Below are 19,952 nucleotides of genomic sequence, written 5' to 3'. Positions count from 1 at the left end.
TACATGTGTTACAGATCCTTGAGGGGATTTTTATTTCATCTGTTGGTTTGTTACTGATAGTCTGTTTCTGCACTTGGACAGACAAGGTAACTGTATACAGTATCCACGTATTTATTTGTATGCTTTTTTTATGAACCTACATTGTAGAGTGGTCCATACCTGATATGGTGAGAGTAATCTCCTGAGTATTTCCTGCTGCAGTGCTGGAACCGGAAGCTGAGGCCTGGGCCTGAACCTGGGCAAGGGCTTGAGTCAGGCTGGAATTGTTGATAGTCAGTGTGATCTCCTGACCGCTGGTGCCTCCGGTTACCAGCCCAGAGCTGCTTATGACATGGCTTAGGTCCTGAGAACCTGCAGAATCCACAGGAAAGCATTGATCACTTATTCAACTCATAGTCTCGCATTGCCAGACCTTCCTCCACAGTGCTGCGGAGGAGGGTCTGGCTAGGCTAGTCCACACAGCATTCCTTGATTGGAGAAAAACATGCTCTGGTTTATTGGCATTTCTTTAAACCAATCACAATTGTCTTGGGCGGTGCCAGGCGCCAGACATAGCAATGCTGCCACTGCAAAATAGCTTGTTTTAGTCAAAAGTTGTTTTAGTTGTGCAACAGAAAACTCCGATTGGACAGATAGTCTAGCTAGCGGTCTGGATTTACCCTGCAGAGATCTGAGGAGCAGTTAATCATAGTCCTCATAAATCGACCGGAGTTTAGCATGTCAACACAAAGACAGCAGAAGGTGATGGACAGCCGGCCAAAAAAATGAAGGACACCCGATGGATTTTCCGAAGGCACCTGACAATCCCGGAAAGGAAACGCCGTCGATATAGACTATTCAGCTCATAACTAGAGAGTGTCTGTTTTTTCTCCCCTGAGGCCGCCATACATACCTGTAGCATCCTGCTCAGAGAGGCTGACCTGAGCAGGTGTCATGGCGGAGGGCTGCAGGGCCAGGCTGGTCAGCGGGTGGATGACCACGTTGGCGGACACCGAGGGGTCGGCGGTGGACATTAGCTGGCTGCCGGAGTGTGAGACGAGGCCAGTGTCGACGCTCAGGGGTTGAGAGAGGAGACCGCCTTGTTGTAAGGTCTGCTGGAGGAGCGCATGGTCAATCTGGAAGATGAAAGCACTACTTCAGATTAAAGAGGAAAGGTGATGCTGAGGAGGAAAAGGAGAGTGAGACTTGTGGGAATGTATGACGAAGGCCTAAGTATGGTTGCTTTTTCTCAATGAGGAAAATTCCACCCTTTGATACCTTCACTTTTCAACACAAACCTGTGATCTAAAATACATTAAGATTAAGAATTAAGATGTAATTTAGTTTGGCCTACATACTTTCTCTTAATGTTTTATATTGTTTGGAAGGCTGGTTCTAATCTATTCTAGCAGGTAATGTGTAACGTTTCTGACAAGTAAATTTATTATGAGTTTTGATGGAGGATATGAGCAACAACAAGTATCTGAAATATACAAAAATATATTTGATTAATTACAGAGAGTAACAATAATCGGCAAGATTCTGGTTCACAGAATATTAATGTACAAAAACCTTTTTGACTTATAAACTATTTCTTTCTCCAAATGTTATGTAAGTGTGAACCATTTTATGGTTATGTTTTCTTTTTTAAAGAGAGAGCATGTATTTTGAAAATGCTATAAACAAAAAAATGTTTTATTCAATGTTTAGCATAATCATACATTATGTATGATAATACAATGGCAATATTATGCTTAAAAAAACTTTATACGAACACAGTATACGCTATAGTTTGTGTCTCTATAAATAAATAAATATTGCTCTATTGGCTCATGAGCCAATAAACAGCATTGCAGTAAACTACAATGGATCTCATTTCTAACATATTTATGCTAATTTTAGGTTGGTGGTTTTGTCAGTGATGGCTCATACTCTCATATGTGAAGGTTTGGGTCATGAGACTTGAGCATTTCAGGAAATAAACTCATGAAAAAGAGATTACTGCTCCTAATTGCTCCTCTAAGTGATGCTTTTAAGTTATTTGAATTCCTTTAATAAAAAAATATGCTGCAGAGCACAGGCTCTATTTTCTCACAAAACTCAGCACACACCGTTCACTAAGAACTTGATTCATCATGACCAACAGAACAAGGCTCAAATGAATTAACATGTAACCTGTAGTGTGATGTTGTTGATGTTGCTGGCGTCGATGCCAGAGATCTGAACATTGGGGCACACCAGGCTGGCAGGCGTCAACTGCAGGTGGATGCCGTCTAGCGTGGTCAGGCCATCTGGGAGAGACACAGTCAGGTCTCCTGCAGCTGCAGCACACGCGCACACACGCACGCATGCACACACACACACACACACACACACACACACACACACACAGCTGTTTTTTTACAGCAGTTTTATCATCTGACATAACAATAAATTATGAAATCATAACTACTGCCTTTAATAGACAGGTTATGACAGGTAAAGAGGCATGAGGTCTTATTAATAAAATGCTGAAACTAAAACTTTAAATTGTACTAGACGCGGATGACCCTGGAGGCAGATACATAATGATACATCTAATGCAGAGCTGTATAGTAACGAAGTAGAACTACTTCACTACTCTACCTAAGTACTAAAAGGCTGTATCTGTACTCTGCTGGAGTATTATTTTTTTTCTCCTACTTCCACTTTGACTTGAGTACATACTTTCGATGAGTTTAACACTTTTACTCCGATAGATGCGCTGCATCGTTACTCGTTACTGTTGTGAATTCCTCACGCTACGGAGACTGTGTAGGTTAGTGTGTGTATGTTAGTTACGTACGCTAATTACGTAATTTACGTAATAAATCCCAGAGATCGCGTCGTGTTTCTTTTCATTACGGTTGCCCGTTCAGAAGTCAGAGACGATGTAAGTTTGTACTCTATTTAGCTATTGTTGCAGCAGATGAAGCTATTCCTGAGTTTTTTCAGTCTACAGTGAGTCCTTAATGTTAACCGTTTGACCCTGTGATGTGAAGCTGCTAGTTTATCTGTACTTGCTTACTTTCCTGTTCATCACACATGTTACTAGCTAGTGTGTGATAACTTTTTTGGGGCTTTAATCGTTACTGTGCTGGAGAGGATGTTTATTTTACTTGCACAGTGTGAAAAATTGTACATTTTATTTCAGTATTTGTTAATATTTGTTATTTTTAATATAATTAATATTTGTTAATTCCTTTGGCTACGGCCTTGGCTAAACATTTGACATAATATAAACAATATGATATTCAAACTTTTTACTGCTTTCTTGAATAACTAAATAACACAATACTTGTACTTGAGTAGTACATTTTTAAATAAACTACTTGCAATACTTAAGTACAAACAATGTTGAATACTTTAGTACTTCTACTTAAGTGTTGTGCTTAAAGAGCACTTCTACTTCTATTCAAGTCACTTTTTTGATAGAGCACTTGTACTTTTACTCAAGTATGGGTCTCTAGTACTTTATACACCTCTGATCTTATGTCAAAGGGCAGATGTAAAGGCATGACATACAGTCCATTATATGCCCTGCAAGACATCTGAGCTACCAAAATGACCCTATGGTTTCTGCTGGAGCAAGAATACCCCTGAAGTACTGAATATCTCATAAATAAAAAGACTGAGAGACAACAAAGAAAATGTTGCAATGTATTCAGTCTTTTCCCAAATGAGAAAAGGATAGATGTTTGCTTTTGTATATATTTGTTTCTGTATTTATTGTTTATTTAAAATTAATGTTCAATATGTTTGTTTATGTATGCACAAAATGCAGCAAATTATTTTTAAGTACTTACTTGGCAATAAACCTTTTTTTCTGATTCAGATTTAGAGCCTCAGCCATATCCTTCATCTTGTCCTGTGCAACTGACAACTCATTATCAACCGACCGACACTAGAAATGAGGATCCCTGCAGCAATCCAGTTCCACTACCAAACGTCGGTGCATTAATCATCAGCCTGACATTATGGTCAGAGTAGGAACATCAATAAAAGGTGTTGTTGGGTCATTTATAACCCCCGCACAGTGACACCTTGGGATAATAAAATTCAGTGCCTCCGTTTTACTGTCTTGCGTCATTTCATCCTCTCAAAATGATGCCTGCTGACCATAGTCCGTTATAACTTTGAGGTAATAAAATCATTGTTGTGTAACAAACAGACTTGACTTCTTGCTACTCTGCATCAATCGCAGTAAAATATGCAAAATGTCCTGATAATCTACTGCTCTGCCTGATTAATTACAAGCCATTTTTTGTTCCGTGTGACCCATCCATAATCCCTACCTGACATGGAGGCCGGCAGGATGGCCTGCCCCACCAGTCCCTGTTGCAGTAGATTCTGGTCAAACTGCCCTGTCAGGACTTGGTTGGCTGGGAGGTAAATATTGGGGTCAGAGTTGGACGTTTGTAGCAGACCCACAGGTTGCAGAGCCTCTGAAACGGCTGGCTGCTGCCCCTGGCCTGGTCCCACAGCCTGCCCAGTCCCTGGGTCTTGACCGTGACCGGCCTGAGCAGTAGATGAAGCAGACCGCTTGGATTTGCGGCTGTCGAGGCTTGGCCTGAAGTGGCACTGGATGTGGGTTTTGCGATGGCCTGAAGTTCTGAAGCGGAGTTCACAGAAGGGACATTTGAAGGGCTTGGAGCCGGTGTGGAGGCGCATGTGCACCTTTAAGCTGCCCTTTGTAGAGAAGGAGGTGTTGCACATGTGACAGCTGAAGAGTTTCTGACCTGCAGAGACACAATAAGGAGAGTGAATAGGACTTGTGGCTCTGTCACAACTCCAGGCTACACCAGCTTGTTGTCTCTTTGTGGTCAAATATTTCAGAATTCCCTGTTCTTTGTGTATTATGGATCCGGTAGACCTTCCTCCGCAGCGATGCGGAGGAGGTTCTGAAAGCATAAGGTAATGGACATCCGGCTGAAGAGAATGACAAACGGCGAAATCTTGTTTATGCACTTCTCTAAATACCACAATGTTCAAGAAATTGCACAACCACAAACAAAACAACGCCAACCTCAACTTGCATAAAGGGGCAGTACTCGATATTCAGAACATTAATATAGCAGTAAACAACTATTTGCTATGTAAAGATATAGTGGAGTACTGGCGTCCTGAGCAGAGAATGAAGTCACACTCCCTCGGAGTGTGTTGTAATCTGAATTTCTCTGTTCTTTGTTTTGTGTTTGTTTAGTGCATGCAAGTGCATCGGCAGACGCAGAGGGCTGTGAGAGCAGTGTGAATATCGAGTACAGCACCTTTAAGCAATGATTTCTTGTGATAAAACTCTAACCTGTATGTGTCTTCACGTGGCAGTCCAGGGTAGATTTTACCGTAAAACTCTTCCCACATACATCACACTTGTAAGGCCTTTCTCCTGTATGGATCCGAATGTGCCTAGACATCGAAGCAAATCATCTTAGGTACATTTGAAAGAGCACAAGGGCAGATGAGAGAGTTAAAGTGGGGTAAAAAGACAGCAAGTGAGTGCAACTTCAGTTTGTTTGCATGAAAATATGGCACGAGTGACATACTGTAATAGAAACAGCCAGCACAATAAAAAAGCCTTGCCAGTGTTTACTGGTTACTGCCCAAGGGCACTCTTCCATCTCATGCCTTTAGTTCCCAGTGCTTTTGTTACAGGAGCTTGCAAGAAATTGCAAATGCACTCTGACTCTGAATATGAAAACTTAAATAATAAATGTGGCTCACTGGTGAGTATCTGACTTGTTCAGGAGAAGAAAGTGACTCTGCTATTTTATCTTTGAACTTCCTGTCTACACCAGAAGTGGGAATGTGCTACGTTTATACTTTATCATAAAATAAGTTATGGTTGTTTCAAAAACAAGTGACGATACAATATTTCTTCATCCAAACACAGAGTAACAGTGGAGACTCAGTTTTCTATGACATGGTCTTATTATTGTGAAATAAGCTAAATATTCCAAATTATATTTTCAATCAAATATACATTGTAATACATAGTTGGGTGACAAAATGTGTTTAAATTATGTTGACCAATCAGATTCCAGAGTGGCTAAGTAAAATCCGCTGGTTTAGTGATTATTACATATTATACATACATACACATATTATATACTGTATGTTACCATCAGAGCTCTTGATATTCTTCTCCACGGAAACATTGAGATGCTGCTACAACACACAATAAGCTAGTTGAACTAGTTGTAAGATAGTTAATGGTGAATGTAACTTTGCGCCAAAGATTGTCTTATTATCTGTGGTGTATGTGGTGTCAGGTCAAAAAGGGGTGGGCCGCATAATGTCAATACAGTTAGCTGCAATAGCTAATGTGGGGGCTAATTACTGTGATTACTTTCTCACTGACTCAGAGACATTTGAAATGCTTTGTGTAAAATGTAAGTGTATCTGAAAAGCTTTAGGACACTCAAACTGCTTGTCCACGTCTCCTCAACCTCTAAAATGAAGGTGGTGGATGCAAAGTTATCGTAAGCCATATACAGAAAGGCTACAATTAACAGAATAACCCCCAGGTTGAAAAATACTAGAATTCCCTTTTAAAAAGGTATAGTACGTGATGTTAATCAAATACACTTTTTTGTCAACGAATACCTCCTCACGGTCACCTAGCTCTCTATTTTCTGTGTGCGCTAGAAGAAGAAAAAACGATGTTAATACACAGTCCTGCCTGTGTAAATGGAAAACAAACAAAGGAGTGCACAAGCCACAAAACACAATTCCAGCTAATCAGCAACAGTTAATGGTAGGGGGGAGACAGCATGTGAATGTGCCGGCCAGTAGTTATCTGTCCGTGAATCTGGGGGGGCGGAGCTTCTAAAGGGGGGGTGGGGTTTAGCAATTGTGTTCAAATATCAACAATCTCTGCGCAGCATCGCTTACTACACCTTTAAGCGATCGTATAGCAATGTACATACAGTATGTTGTATATTCGTTGTATTCAATCTTTGCGTCAGCTGACAGGTTTCTCCTAAAAGACGATAAAACGGGCGTGATATTTACCTGACGAGGTCACTGGGCTTCTTGAAGCTCTTGGGGCAGAAATTGCAGCAGTTGGCAAACTTGGGTTCCGTTTCCAGTTCAACGGCCTTGTCTTTGATCTCGCTGATTCGATCCCTCTCCGCCGCTGACTGGGCGAGGATCCGCTCCGACACCGAGGCCTCCTCGCCAGGATCCTTTGCCAGCTCGGCCGCCTGCTCCTCGGTGAAAGTGATGATTTCCAAACCCCTCCTCTTTGACTTCTGCTCCCCGTCCTCGTCCTCTTCTTCTTCATCCTCTTCATCAACATCTTGACTTTCCAGACCTATAACTGGGAGAATCGGGGTCTATTACCAGTATGTGACTTTGGGTCTCGCTTCATGCTAGGCAACTCAAAACTGAGGCGAAGATGTGTGCAAATTGAAACATTTTCAAGAGTAAAAATATGGAAATCATTTTCACAGACACACAAATGTCACTTGAAAGCTCAGATCTTTTAAACAGTGGTGCACAAACAGCGTCGGACCTTCTCTCCAATGATTCAAAGACAAAAATCAATCTGTTGACACGCTGATAGATTCTTTTTTAAAATCACATATTCCACGCAATTTTGTTTGTCTTTAAACTTTTCAAACAGCCTTCCTATAACTTTGAAATTCAATGGAATTTGAATAACCCTGTGTATAGTGAGTGTATACCCTGTGCGTTAAGTGTCATGTAATGAAACAGCCGAATGCTGTCTTGGCGTCCTTACTTTGTTCCTCCACAGCATGCTCCTTCTTCATATGCTTTTTACACAGCAGGCTGGTCCTGAAGCTCTCGTCACAAATGGAGCATTTGAAAGACTTGATGTGGATGATCATGTGGCGGTTCAGGCTGCCATTGGTGGTGAATGAGGCGTCGCAAACATTACACTTAAAGGGCTTCACTCCTGTCAGCGAGAGATGACAGAGGCAGGGTTTCACATGCTGTCTGCAGGTTTCAGGGACTTCCATTTAAAAAACCTTTAGTAAGGTTTTACGTAAGAAATTAAAAAAAAAATTTAAAAAAAAATTATAAAACTGGATAACTTTGCATAACTTTCTCATACTGCTTATTTACCTTATGTCCTTTGCTAAAAGTCATTAAAAAAAAAAACATGGGTATTTTCTTTTTTCCACATATCTTGAACTGCACAGCACACACCAATGATTGATTGCGGGAGTCATTGGTGTAGCTGTGGCTCCAAGTTTCATTTAAAACTTTTTTAATTTGTAACCGTGTTGTGAAGGAAATGCATGACCTGGCTTTGGGAGATAAGGTTATACCATTTTTAATCACAATGTACCAATCGGGTTTTAATCCTTTGAATGTTCCAATTGAAATGTGGAATATGATATATTTAATAGCTTGCGTGACCTTTAAAGACTTTCAGTTTGGAAAATCTATTTTCTTTTTTTCTCAGTGCCTGGTACAAAGGGAGCTCACCTGTGTGTGTATTGAGGTGGGACTTCAGCACTCCGGCTGATACAAAAGCTCGTCCACAGAGATGACATCTGTATGGTTTCTCCCCCGTGTGGGACCGCACATGCTGCTTCAGATGGCTTGACTTTTTGAAGCCCTTACTACACCAACTGCACCTGAAGAGGGAAAATAATTGTTGCTGTTATTTACAGTACCACTCAGAAAATAATTTGATGATAAACTGCCAGACTAAATAGTCACATAACATAACACATTGGGCCGATAGCGGGCATGGTTTACTTTTAATGGAGAAAGAGAAGTTGTCATGACTCTGAGGCACACTATTCACCTTCTTTCCAGTTTTTTTTCAATGTCAAATCGCTGGCTCTTTATCTGTTCAGCAGTTTTTAAATCTTCTAAAGAGGATAGATAACACAGCATGCATATTCTATATGTGTGTTAATCAAATGTCAGTATGTTTCCTTCATAATTTTCAAACAAATCTGCATTCTTCAAGGATTACGTAACAGCCCAAAAACCAAGAGGGACACTTCTTATATGCAATATATTACATTAAGAGACTTATTTTGGTAACACTTGAAGGTATCGACATAATTGTGACATGACACTGTCATAACTATGACATGACACTGTCATGAATGTGTCATAAACGTTATAAACAAGTCATAAACGTTTATGACTTCTGTCATTAAGTGTCATTCGTTTTTTGTCATGACAAGTTGACATTGTTTGGGTTGTCTTGATTATGACAACTTGACATTAATCAAAGCGACATTACCAGAAGTTGTCTTGGTCATGACAAGTTGATATTAAATTTTTCTGGGATGTCTTTGTAATGAAAACTTGACATTAACCAGGATGACATTACCAGAAGATGTATTTGTCATGACAACTTGACATAATGTCATCCCGTTTAATGTCAAGTTGTCTTAATAAGGACACTCCAAAGGCATTTAATGTCAAGTTGTCATGACAAATACATCTTCTGGTAATGTCATCCTGGTTAATGTCAAGTTGTCATTACAAAGACATCCCAACCAAATTTAATGTCAATTTGTCATGACCAAGACAACTTCTGGTAATGTCACTTTGATTGATGTCAAGTTGTCATAATCAAGACAACCCAAACAATGTCAACTTGTCATGACAAAAACTGAATGACACTTAATGACAGAAGTCATAAACGTTTAGGGCTTGTTTATAACGTTTATGACACGTTCATGACAGTGTCATGTCATAGTTATGACAGTGTCATGTCACGATTATGTCGATACCTTCAAGTAAAGTGTTTCCCTTATTTTATACTGACTTTTTTATATTTAACCAAACTACACTAATGACCGGTTCGCCTCTTTGTCAACCCGAAACAAAAGAACACTGAATACTGAGGAGGCCGGCACTCTTCATAAACACCAGCGCCTTTTGCTGCCAAGTGTCCAATGTCCCCAAATTAGCTGGCAGTTTAAGGTTTTGTTTGTTGTTTATTTGTTGCATGGTAGGTATCAGCAATTGTTAATTATGCTGTGATGTTCAGAAACATTTTGGGCTGAAGCTTCAGCTGAAGTGTCTGATTCAGGACTGTCTTGTTCCACTTGATGACCAAATTAGGTATTAGAAACTAGGGACGCACCGATGCAACTTTTTCAGTCCCGATCCCGATACTTGGGCTTTGGGTATCAGCCGATACCGAGTACCGATCGGATACCAGTGTTTAATTAATAAGCTGTTTGCCCCGCTGTGTGTAAGTGACTGAGATTATTCTTTTATGTGTAAGGCAACATCAAGCTTTACTTAAACATTGCTTTTCTAACTTTGTAAAACAAAATAAATACGTAGATTTAAATGTATTGAATTGTTATTTATTATTGAAAAAAAATTAATTGTGCACCAGCAACTTGGTAAAAAAAATCTTCAAAATTAACAGGAACAACAATTCAAGTGTAAACCTTTTAAATGCAGCATCGCATTAGTCAACTTTTAAACAGGAATTCCAAATTCCAGTATATAGCGTATACAATATATAAACATAGAAATGAATTGAATAGATCGGCCCCATTCTTACAGATACCCGATCCAGCTATTTGATTCAGTATTGGCCCAATATCCGATATCATTAGAAACCAGACTTATTTGTTTCTCCTCATAAGTCAGATCTAAGTGATGTCAAAGGTTTACACTCTTTTCTGAACTTGTGTGTCTCTGTATATGTGTTTTCTTCCTGTGAACTTTTAACCCTGTTTACCATCCACCCTCACTAAACCTGCCCTAAATATAAAGCTGATGTCAGGAGGAAAACATAGCGTGTGAGAATGATGAAAATTGTTTTTGCTGCTCCTCTCCAAATTGTGGTAAATCCAGGCTATCGGGTAAATATCCAACTACGGACGATGCAGAGGATTTATTTCGTTCTAGTGAAATCCTATTAATGAATTAAAAGAAATTCATAAAAACATGGCAGTGACTCAGTTTCTACTTTTCACAAAGTTGTTAAAAAGTTGTTGTTGGCAGGCCTGATATATAGATAAAACAGTGATTACAACATATTGAGGAGATGCCTTTGATACCTTGGCCACGGTGAGTGTATCTCTGGGGCATGTCTATAAATGCTTTTGCTTTATCTGGGGAAAAGTTTTAAATGAAAGAAGCTGATAACAAAGGCAGGCAAAGTTATTAAAGGCAGTCACTGTGAGTGCTGTAAACAACAGCTATTATTTCCCCGGCCTCAGTATTGAGGTGATGCCTATCATTAATCTGCTTTAAGCCCTGAAAAAGATTTGTTTGGATATTGCAGAGCTCACAAACACAATGCAAACACTGAGAGGAAACTAAAAGCCAGCAAACTGACAAACAGAAATACAATTACTCAGCCCTCTGGTGCATCTCAGATAACAGAGTTTCTAAGGGTAGTAGCTGGTAAGAGATTATTAAAGCAATATTAAAAAAACATGGGTAAAAACTTCTTGAAGTACCGTATTGGTCCAAATATAAGATCACCTTGATTATAAGACGACCCCTTCCCCCTTTTCAAGACTAATATTTTGGTTATAAAAGCCAAATATTGTTTTCATAAAGAAAATAATTTTATTTGAAAATAATTCTAATATGTTGTTTTTAACATCTTTAAAAGAAAATAATATTATTACTTTTTAGATGAAAGTGTCACATTTAAATTAACGGTAAATATTTCCAAGGCCTTCGGCTGAATGCTCTGGTAATGGGCATCCCATCATTCCGTTTTCCTGTCATGTAATCACACAATCTCCTGTCAATTTCTTGGAAGCAGCCGCTTTGAGGACCACAGTAAGATTGTCTCTGGCTGTTTGCATTTTAAGACGGTGCAACATCTCCACGACAACACCTCGTTGTATCCGTTCTATTTCCGACTGCCAGGCTTTTTGGAACTGGATATATCATTTTTTTTCGTCTATGTGTGAATGTGGATACAGTTAGATAGTGAGATGCTTGCTACGGTTACACTTCTAGTGATGAATCGGCGAAAACGCGTTATATTTCTCTGAGTCACGGCTTTGTTCTAATGCCGCTGGGCGCTCGGTCACTCTCTTTCGCTCTCCACCAAATAACGTTATCGTGCTTTCGGGCGGTCGCTGAGGCTCCGTCTAAAACTCAGCTTTTTCGAACAGCTGTTTGTAACAATCTCCTCAATCGATTCTGACAGTTTAAAATGATCTGTAAGAAAAGAAGCTATAAATTGAAATGCAGGTGTGCAAAGATGAAAAAAGGAAGAACCAGAAGAACCAGAAGACTTGAAGCTCTAATTAGAGCTGGGCGATATGGGAAAAAATCAAATATCACAATATTTTTGTCCGAATACATCTATTTCGATATTGCGGCAATATTGTAGGGTTGACTATTGGTGTTATCACAAAATATTAACACAATGAGAGTTTTGATAAATAATCACCAATAATGTGGACATAATGACTAAGTGGGTAAAGGCAAACAATAAAACAGCTAGTAAGTCTGGTAAGTTCAGAAAATGACATCACTTTACTGTAATGTAGCCTTTAAAACCATGAAAAGACAACATGTGTCATATCACGATATCCAAAATGTAAGACCATATCTAGCCTCACATATCAATGTTGATATACTGTCGATATAGTGCTCAGCCCTAGCTCTAATTACCAGTACTGGTGCTTTTATAGTACATAGGAAGGAGCACTTTCTGAATCACTCATACAAGCAGGCACACAGGCACGCAGGCACGCACGCACGCACACACACACACACACAAAATAACCTGTAGGCTCTCTTGCTGTTGTCCTCGCTGTCTTCCTGGTAGTCCTGTGTTTCAGTGGTCAGTTGAAGCTCATCCTGACTGCTCTGCTGAAGAAGCCCATTTGTCTAGATTAAAAAAGACAAATCAACTAAATGTACTCACCTTAATGCAGATAGAAATACATTTACAAGGACATTATTAGTTTCAAGTGTCTTATGTTTGTTTGATTTCACTCTCATGTCCTGCAATAAATCAGCGTTCTAAATCGGAGCATTAAAGTCCAAGTGCGTGTAGGAAAGGGCTAAGGGCACACGTGGCGGCCCAGGACTCACCACCTCAGCACTGGAAACATGGAGCAGATTCGGGGGGTGATAGCTGGAAGACAGAGCCTGAGACTCCAGGGTGCTGGAATCCTGCAGCTGCTGGACGGTGGAGAACTGAGACTGATTGTAGCTCGATTCAGTGATGGTGAAGCCTGAAGGGAGCCAACAGAGAACAATCAGTCTCTTGAGTTATTGATCACATTAAAAGGCACTAGCATTGGCTGACTAAAATGCTGGCTCTACAAGAACTAAAAAAATGAATAAAATGGTTATTTTTTAATTGAATAATCATTCAAGAGTTTTTGGCTAATACACTTTGCAATGACACGTATAAATGCTAGATACTATAATGCAGTTTTGTAAGCAATGGAAACATTTAGAATAAAAACCACCAAGCCTTAAAGAGGCAGAATGCCTGATGCCACAGCATTTCACAGCAAAAGTGGAACTACAACTCAGCACAAAAGCAGTTGATAAGTCAATAAAGCACAAATATTGCTCTCAGCTAAAATAATAATAGCAAACTATGAAATCTAGGTGCGCATTTGTGTTTATCCAACTTCCGCACAAAACAGCAAAACAACATGCAGAAACTTAGCTCTCCAGCAGGGAGAATGGCTTTTATTGATTTTAAATGACTGAACTGTGAGCACAACACCATCATTTATTGAAACTGCTGGCAATGATTACTGACCAGCCTATGGATTACAACCTGCAGCAGAAAGATGTTAGATGATGTACAGCCTTGACTACATTCAGACTGCAGGCAAAAGTGGCCCAAATCTGATGTTTTTTGGGGTCAAGTGACCAGGTCAGACCTCTTCAGAAGTAGTGTGAACACTCAAATCTTGCGCAGATCTGATTTTTTCAAATCAGATTTAGACCACTTCCATATGTGGTCCTTTTTCAATGCGGCCGCAGTGTGAACAACCAAGGTGGATTTAATGCGACTTTTGTCACAATTATGCGCCGGTGGGAGTTAGCCCTAGACACAGACAGTAAAATTAAAAACTTGACTAGGCCTACAAAATGGAGAACAGTGATGGAGCAAGTCAATGGAGGGCGAGGGAGGTGTTAGACCTAATTAGTGCATGCTCATTAATGTTACGGCTGCCATTACACAAACATTTTGAAATAAAAGTGAAACTTACTTACTTCCTCCAGAACCTCCCTAACGTTAGTGCAACAGCGTGCTGCGTCTGATGTCGTTGCTATTGTTCTTTTGCGCATGCGGGTCAGTTCAAAACCGCAAACAGTTCACACCGGAATCTGATACAGGCCACGTTTCAAAAGGTGATGTGAACAGCCAAACGAAAAATCGGATTTGAGCAAAAAATTTGCGGTGTGAACGTAGCCTAAGTTATTGTTAGAAATCTGTGCGTAAACTGTCTACAAAAAAAACAAAACACACTAGACAAATAATTTAATGTGACCACAATAGCTGTTCAGTGCCATTAATAAATGGATTTGGAAAGACCAGTGACAAGAGAGCATTTAACTGCTGCTTCAGTGGTACTGTAACCTAACAGTGTGTTCACATATTGTCAGTCAGCAATGTGATTGCTACTGTAGCAGTGTTGGAATGTAAACTAAGTACATTTACTCAAGTACTGTACCTGAGTACAAATTTGAGGTGCTTGTCCTTTATATTTCTTTTCATGCTACTTTCTACTTCTACTCCACTACATTCATCTGACAGCTTTAGTTACTAGTTATTTTACAAATTAAGACTTTTGCACACAAAACACATGTAGTTTAAAAAATACTGTTTTACTATAAATTAAACTACCCAACAATATACAGACCTATAACACTTCGTTGACTGACAGAACTGTTTTGATCTTTTCCAGTTTCTAAAATGTCAGGATTTCTCAGCATTGATTACTTTTACTTTTAATACTGTAAGTACATTTTCCTGATGATACTTTCATACTTTTACATTTTCAATGCAGGACTTTTACTTTACTTTTACAGAGTATTTGTACAGTGTGGTATTAGTACTTTTACTTAAGTAAAGGATCTGAATACTGCTGTAGCGCAGATTCTACATGTAACTGTAACTAGTTATTGGATCGAAAAATCGATACTTAAGTATCCATATTTATTGTTTTTTTCTGCTCATTCCCATATGATTATTATGTGTAATAATAATAATAATAATAATAATAAGTGATTACTGGTTTGAGAAAAGAACCAGAACGAGTGTTAAGACCATACTTCAATTTGAATGTCATCCTGTTTGGTGTGTTGGTCTTTTGTTTCCACAGCTGTGGGACTTTTGAATTATTTCATATTTACTGGTCCTGTTTTCAGGTGTATCAATTATGGTCTGCTTTTTATTTATTAATACATTGATTGTATTCATATTTTTTTTTTATAGTGCTTGTTTTATTTTTATTTTATTTAGTATCTAGGTGGGCTTCTGAGCCACACTAATGTTCTCTTGGAGTATGTGTGGGTTTGTGTGTAGGTGTTATGTTATTGTGGCAGTATATTGTGTATAATGCTGTCTGCTGTGAGCTGTCTGATTTGTGTATCGCTTGTTGTTTGTTATTGTGCACGCATGGGCGACCACACTAGTTTCCCCTCTCAGGATTCATAAAGTTATTACATCATATTTATGTGGCAGACCTGCCTGTCCAAAGCGAATTACAATAAATGTATTCAAGCCACGCGCAGTCAAATAAGTTATCCATCTAAGGGCTCATTCATGTGTTGATAATGTCTGTGTTCAATCATCTGAAAAATGAACTCCTGCATAACCCACAAAAGGAAAACAGTCCAAAGTTCCTTTTTGCGATTTTTAACATGTTAGCAGTTTGATGGTCTGACCCCCAATTTCCACCAACTGCGGAACGGCTGCGGATCCGCTCCGGAACGGTGGCGGAGCCAATAGGTTTCCATTAAAGTCAATGTGTGTATTTTCACTGACTGCGGAACGGCTGCGTTTCGACTCAGTCCCAGTTCCGGCGGTCCGTAGCCCTCCGGAGCAGATACGCAGAGCTTCTATTTTTGCCGGATGCTGGAGAGCTCCGCAGCAATTCAGCACACGGCAGATTTTGCGGGACAGGAAGTCGAGCACAGAAACAAAATAAAACATCCGGTTAATTTTCAAAATAAATCATATCGATATGATGAAATATAGATCATATTTCCCTGCACTACCCCTTGAAAACATCATCGTGGGCGGAGACAGGCCTGAAGTCAAGTTTGTGGTCCTGTTTATAGAAACTACATCCTGTTATATCGTGCGATCATACGTGAATTCGCGAAATCTCGTGGGTCCTCGTGACTTCAGCTGTCAGTCATGGCCGCAGCCGTTCCGCAACAAATCTGCACCAGGTGGGTATTGAAGGACGGCGGAGCACGGATCCGACACGCAGCGGAGTTGATCCGCAGCCGTTCCGCAGTTGGTGGAAATTGCGGGTGAGAGTTCATTATTCATAGGCCGTGTCCGAAATTCCATACTGACGTGCTATTTAGTAGGCTAAAACAGTATGTGAGATTTTTTTAGTATGTCCGAAATCAATAGTGCGCGAATGTGCATACTATTTTAATTTGTATTTTATTTGCAATACTGGACACTACGCTGTCATAAATATCCAGCAATGCAATGCGGTAGTAACGACAAGATTCATAACAGACAAACGGACAGAAACCAAGGAGCTCTGTAACGTCAATAACGCTCTTATTTACATTTCTACATATTTAAACGACTGTTGGTCTAGTAGTTAGTCACCTCTTTCAGCAATTTAAGCATTGTCTGGCGATGCCGCCAGAGCGGCGTTAATCGATTATCAAAATAGTTGGCGATTAATTTAAAAGTTGACAACTAATGGAATAATCGATTACTCTTTGCAGCTCTACTGCAGACCCAGTATGTGAGCCTCATGCAGCAATTTACCAAGTGAGACTGAGAGAAGTGAGACGACAGTAAGTTACAAATTACAAAACAATCCCATATGAAACCCCAGGGATCAATGTTACATTTATATCACAAAAAACTTAATAATTAGGGGTGGAAAAAAAAAAAGGAATCTATTCATGTATGTATCTCTTTTTGTTACGATTTATAAAATTGATTCTTTTCCCCAGAACCGATATTTTTTTACTATATTTTGTGTTTATACGGTACTGCTGAAGGCGACTACATCATATCCGTTTCCAGCAAAACCGACCGAAAGCAGAAAATGCAGAAAATCCATGTTATGTACTTCTTTACAAATGAAATAAATGTCTGACTGACTGACAACATGTGATGTGCATTCTTTTTAGAAAACAATTAGTTTTTAGAAATGTCTCATGATATATTGTCTCTAGAAGTGTATTATTCAACTTTTGTTTTTGTTAAAGACAGAAAAAGAAAATCTCAAATACTGCAACAACAAAAAAAAATGCAATACTTGCCTGTATATGCTTGCAATGATTGAAAATCGCAATACAAATGGAATCGGCACCCATGTATCGTGAAAGAATCGAATCGGGACAAAAGGATATGGTCCCAGCCCTAGTAATAATGCTTTACACATGGCAGTGGTGTACTGGGGGTTAAATAGGAATAGCTGCTTAAGAATCCTCTAGCCCAGGCACATGTGCCCTTGCAAATTTGATGGGCCTCGGGGCCATATGGTCCTAGTCACAAAAATGATGACATTCCAGGTCTGTTCTGGACATATAAAAAGGTTGTAGTGCCTCCTGAGAGAATGGAAAAGGTAGATCTGCCCACTATTATGATTCCCCAGAGTCCAAATGGTACAAACTGGTGAGTTACTTGGTGGAAGTAAAGTAGCAACCATATGTTTGAGAGCACTACACTGGATTAAGAGTTATACAATGGAGACTGAAGAAAGCGCGCAGATAGTACATGTACCATCTGTGAAAGTGTCTTGTATCTCTCTACGACTGAATTAACTGCTGTTTGAATTGTCGCGAGTCTGGCTTTTCCCCCAAAACCAGCAGCTGCTGTCTCCTCTGACAGACGACAGAAAGTTTATTCTATCATCAATGTTTCTGTTCCTAATATTAATTAGTATATATATTATTAATATGAATAATCCTAAGTGAAAAATGTTATTACCAAGGTGGATTTCTTGAGGCCAACATTTGCACACAGCACAATAATTTAACTCTTACAGCCGTAAAACACTGTAGGGCAATTACTGAAATGATAAGTGACTTGCTACAGCTCATTATTACTAATAATGAATCAATTTTCAATCAGAAACAGCCCTTATTACACATATATTTTTATTATTATAACTGTGTTTAATGCATAAATTGAAGGAACTGACAGGATCACATTTTACATAAATTGTATCCTAAATTAAAGTAAATTGATTGATTGATTGATTAATTGACACTCAATAGTGTATTTTCATGCATTACGGACATAATAGTTTGAAAACTGAAAGGAAAAGCCTACATGAGTAAAATGGGTGAGACAGAAGGTGTGTGTGTTTGTACCTTGCGTTAGAGCTTGCTGGTCAAAAGCAGGCTGAGGAAGTGCTGGTGACTCAAACTGGCTGATATTCTGAGGCAAAGCATGCTGGGTAGTCACATATGAGTCTGTCGCCACAGAGAAAGAGATGCAGAGCAATACAACAGATTAGTTTGATACTCACGAAGACAAAGATGAATAGAGAGGACATCTTGACTGTTCTGCATCTAGTTCAGGTTAAAGAAAAAAGTACTGTGGACTTAAAGTGAAACTGTTCTGATCTTGTTGTTATTTTTGTCTCCATCTTTGTTGATGTTTGCCCACTGCACTTCCACGGGTCACTTATCAATATAAACAGTTTCTTGTGTGTACAAAGAATTGCTTACATTAACTACAGATTAGGTGTAGCTTATTGCTGTAGGTGCTGCTTTTGGGAACAATATTAAAATACTACATTCTATGGCCTTGTCTCCTGCTTTAAACCTTTGTATGGAGGGTAAATTACAGTCTATACACTATTAAAATGTTATCAAACATAGATAGCTGAGGTCAGGAGTACTGAACCTGACCACAAGACATGCATTTTTAAACTAAGGTAGTTTAAGAAAAGCCAATTCTAAACTGGAAACAGTGAATTGTGGAAAGGTTTTCAGTGATCTGCTTGGTTCTGAAGGACAGTGATGAACTCTATTTTCAGAGACCGGGTCCTGGTCTTTGGAGATGGATGCATGCCATGCTATTACTCTCCTTAAAGTGCTGAAGCTCCACTGGACGGTAGAGTATTCAGTCATATTTTTCGGAAACTGGAGTGTTATAGTGTATACTGAACACACTGACAGATAGACCATGGAGAGATTGATCACGCTGCAGAGTGGATTGAGAGGTTACCATTATTTGACTTTTTTTTTTCAAAAGCCAGAAATTTTCATTGCAACAAAATCGCAAAACATATTTTTGTCCAATTTCTTTCTTTCTTTTTGACCTAAAAAAATGTGTTTAAGTTTCAATAAGTTTGCATCTCTGTGGTAATATGTGTCTCTCTGTCGTCGTTTTCCGTCTCCTCACAGTCATTTTGCACCCGTTTGTAGACCTTTTGTGCCTCTTTGTAGACATTTGTTTGACTTTCCAACAAAGAAATCTAAACAGTTCATCCATACAGATGCTCTGGTCCAGGGACCCTGGCCCTATACCTGGTAGGCCTGTTCAGTAATCCAACTATGATGTGCCACTGCAGCTTACCTTCTCCTTGTACAAGGGGTTGGTCAGTCAGGGGTGCCTCCAATGTCACTTGTTGACTTCCATTCACAACCTCTGTCTGGCCCAGTCCCAGCATACGTTGCTGCTCTGCAGAGGTAGCAGATGGTTGCTGGAGGGAATCTCCCTCTATTTCCACCTGCATATCATGGGCCACAGTGCCCCCTCCTAATGGGTCATCTGTTGACTGGGGCTGCAGCTGCTGGGCCAGCTCATACCTGGTATGGCAGAACAAGAAAGACAGAACTTA

The 19,952-nt window shown here is 39.5% G+C and overlaps 1 protein-coding gene across 2 annotated transcripts in view; it reads right to left on the bottom strand.

Annotated features, from left to right (window-relative positions):
• Positions 1-19,952, bottom strand: part of LOC144519985 (zinc finger protein 236) — a 62,820-nt gene that overhangs the window by 18,043 nt on the left and 24,825 nt on the right. Inside the window, exons 14-25 of one of the 2 annotated variants that reach the window (XM_078253548.1) lie at positions 19,688-19,920; positions 18,475-18,576; positions 13,021-13,163; positions 12,710-12,813; positions 8,452-8,603; positions 7,739-7,915; positions 7,009-7,315; positions 5,300-5,403; positions 4,293-4,736; positions 2,155-2,300; positions 893-1,115; positions 160-351 (exon numbers count right to left, since the gene is read on the bottom strand). In XM_078253548.1, coding sequence (XP_078109674.1) covers positions 160-351; positions 893-1,115; positions 2,155-2,300; positions 4,293-4,736; positions 5,300-5,403; positions 7,009-7,315; positions 7,739-7,915; positions 8,452-8,603; positions 12,710-12,813; positions 13,021-13,163; positions 18,475-18,576; positions 19,688-19,920 — 2,327 coding nt within the window. The remainder of the gene's footprint in view (positions 1-159; positions 352-892; positions 1,116-2,154; positions 2,301-4,292; positions 4,737-5,299; positions 5,404-7,008; positions 7,316-7,738; positions 7,916-8,451; positions 8,604-12,709; positions 12,814-13,020; positions 13,164-18,474; positions 18,577-19,687; positions 19,921-19,952) is intronic. The other variant, XM_078253549.1, reaches the window with a different exon arrangement.

Source organism: Sander vitreus, chromosome 6 (assembly GCF_031162955.1).
Source record: "Sander vitreus isolate 19-12246 chromosome 6, sanVit1, whole genome shotgun sequence".
Taxonomy (NCBI): Eukaryota; Metazoa; Chordata; class Actinopteri; order Perciformes; family Percidae; genus Sander; species Sander vitreus.
This window is presented reverse-complemented; position numbering and strand designations above follow the sequence as displayed.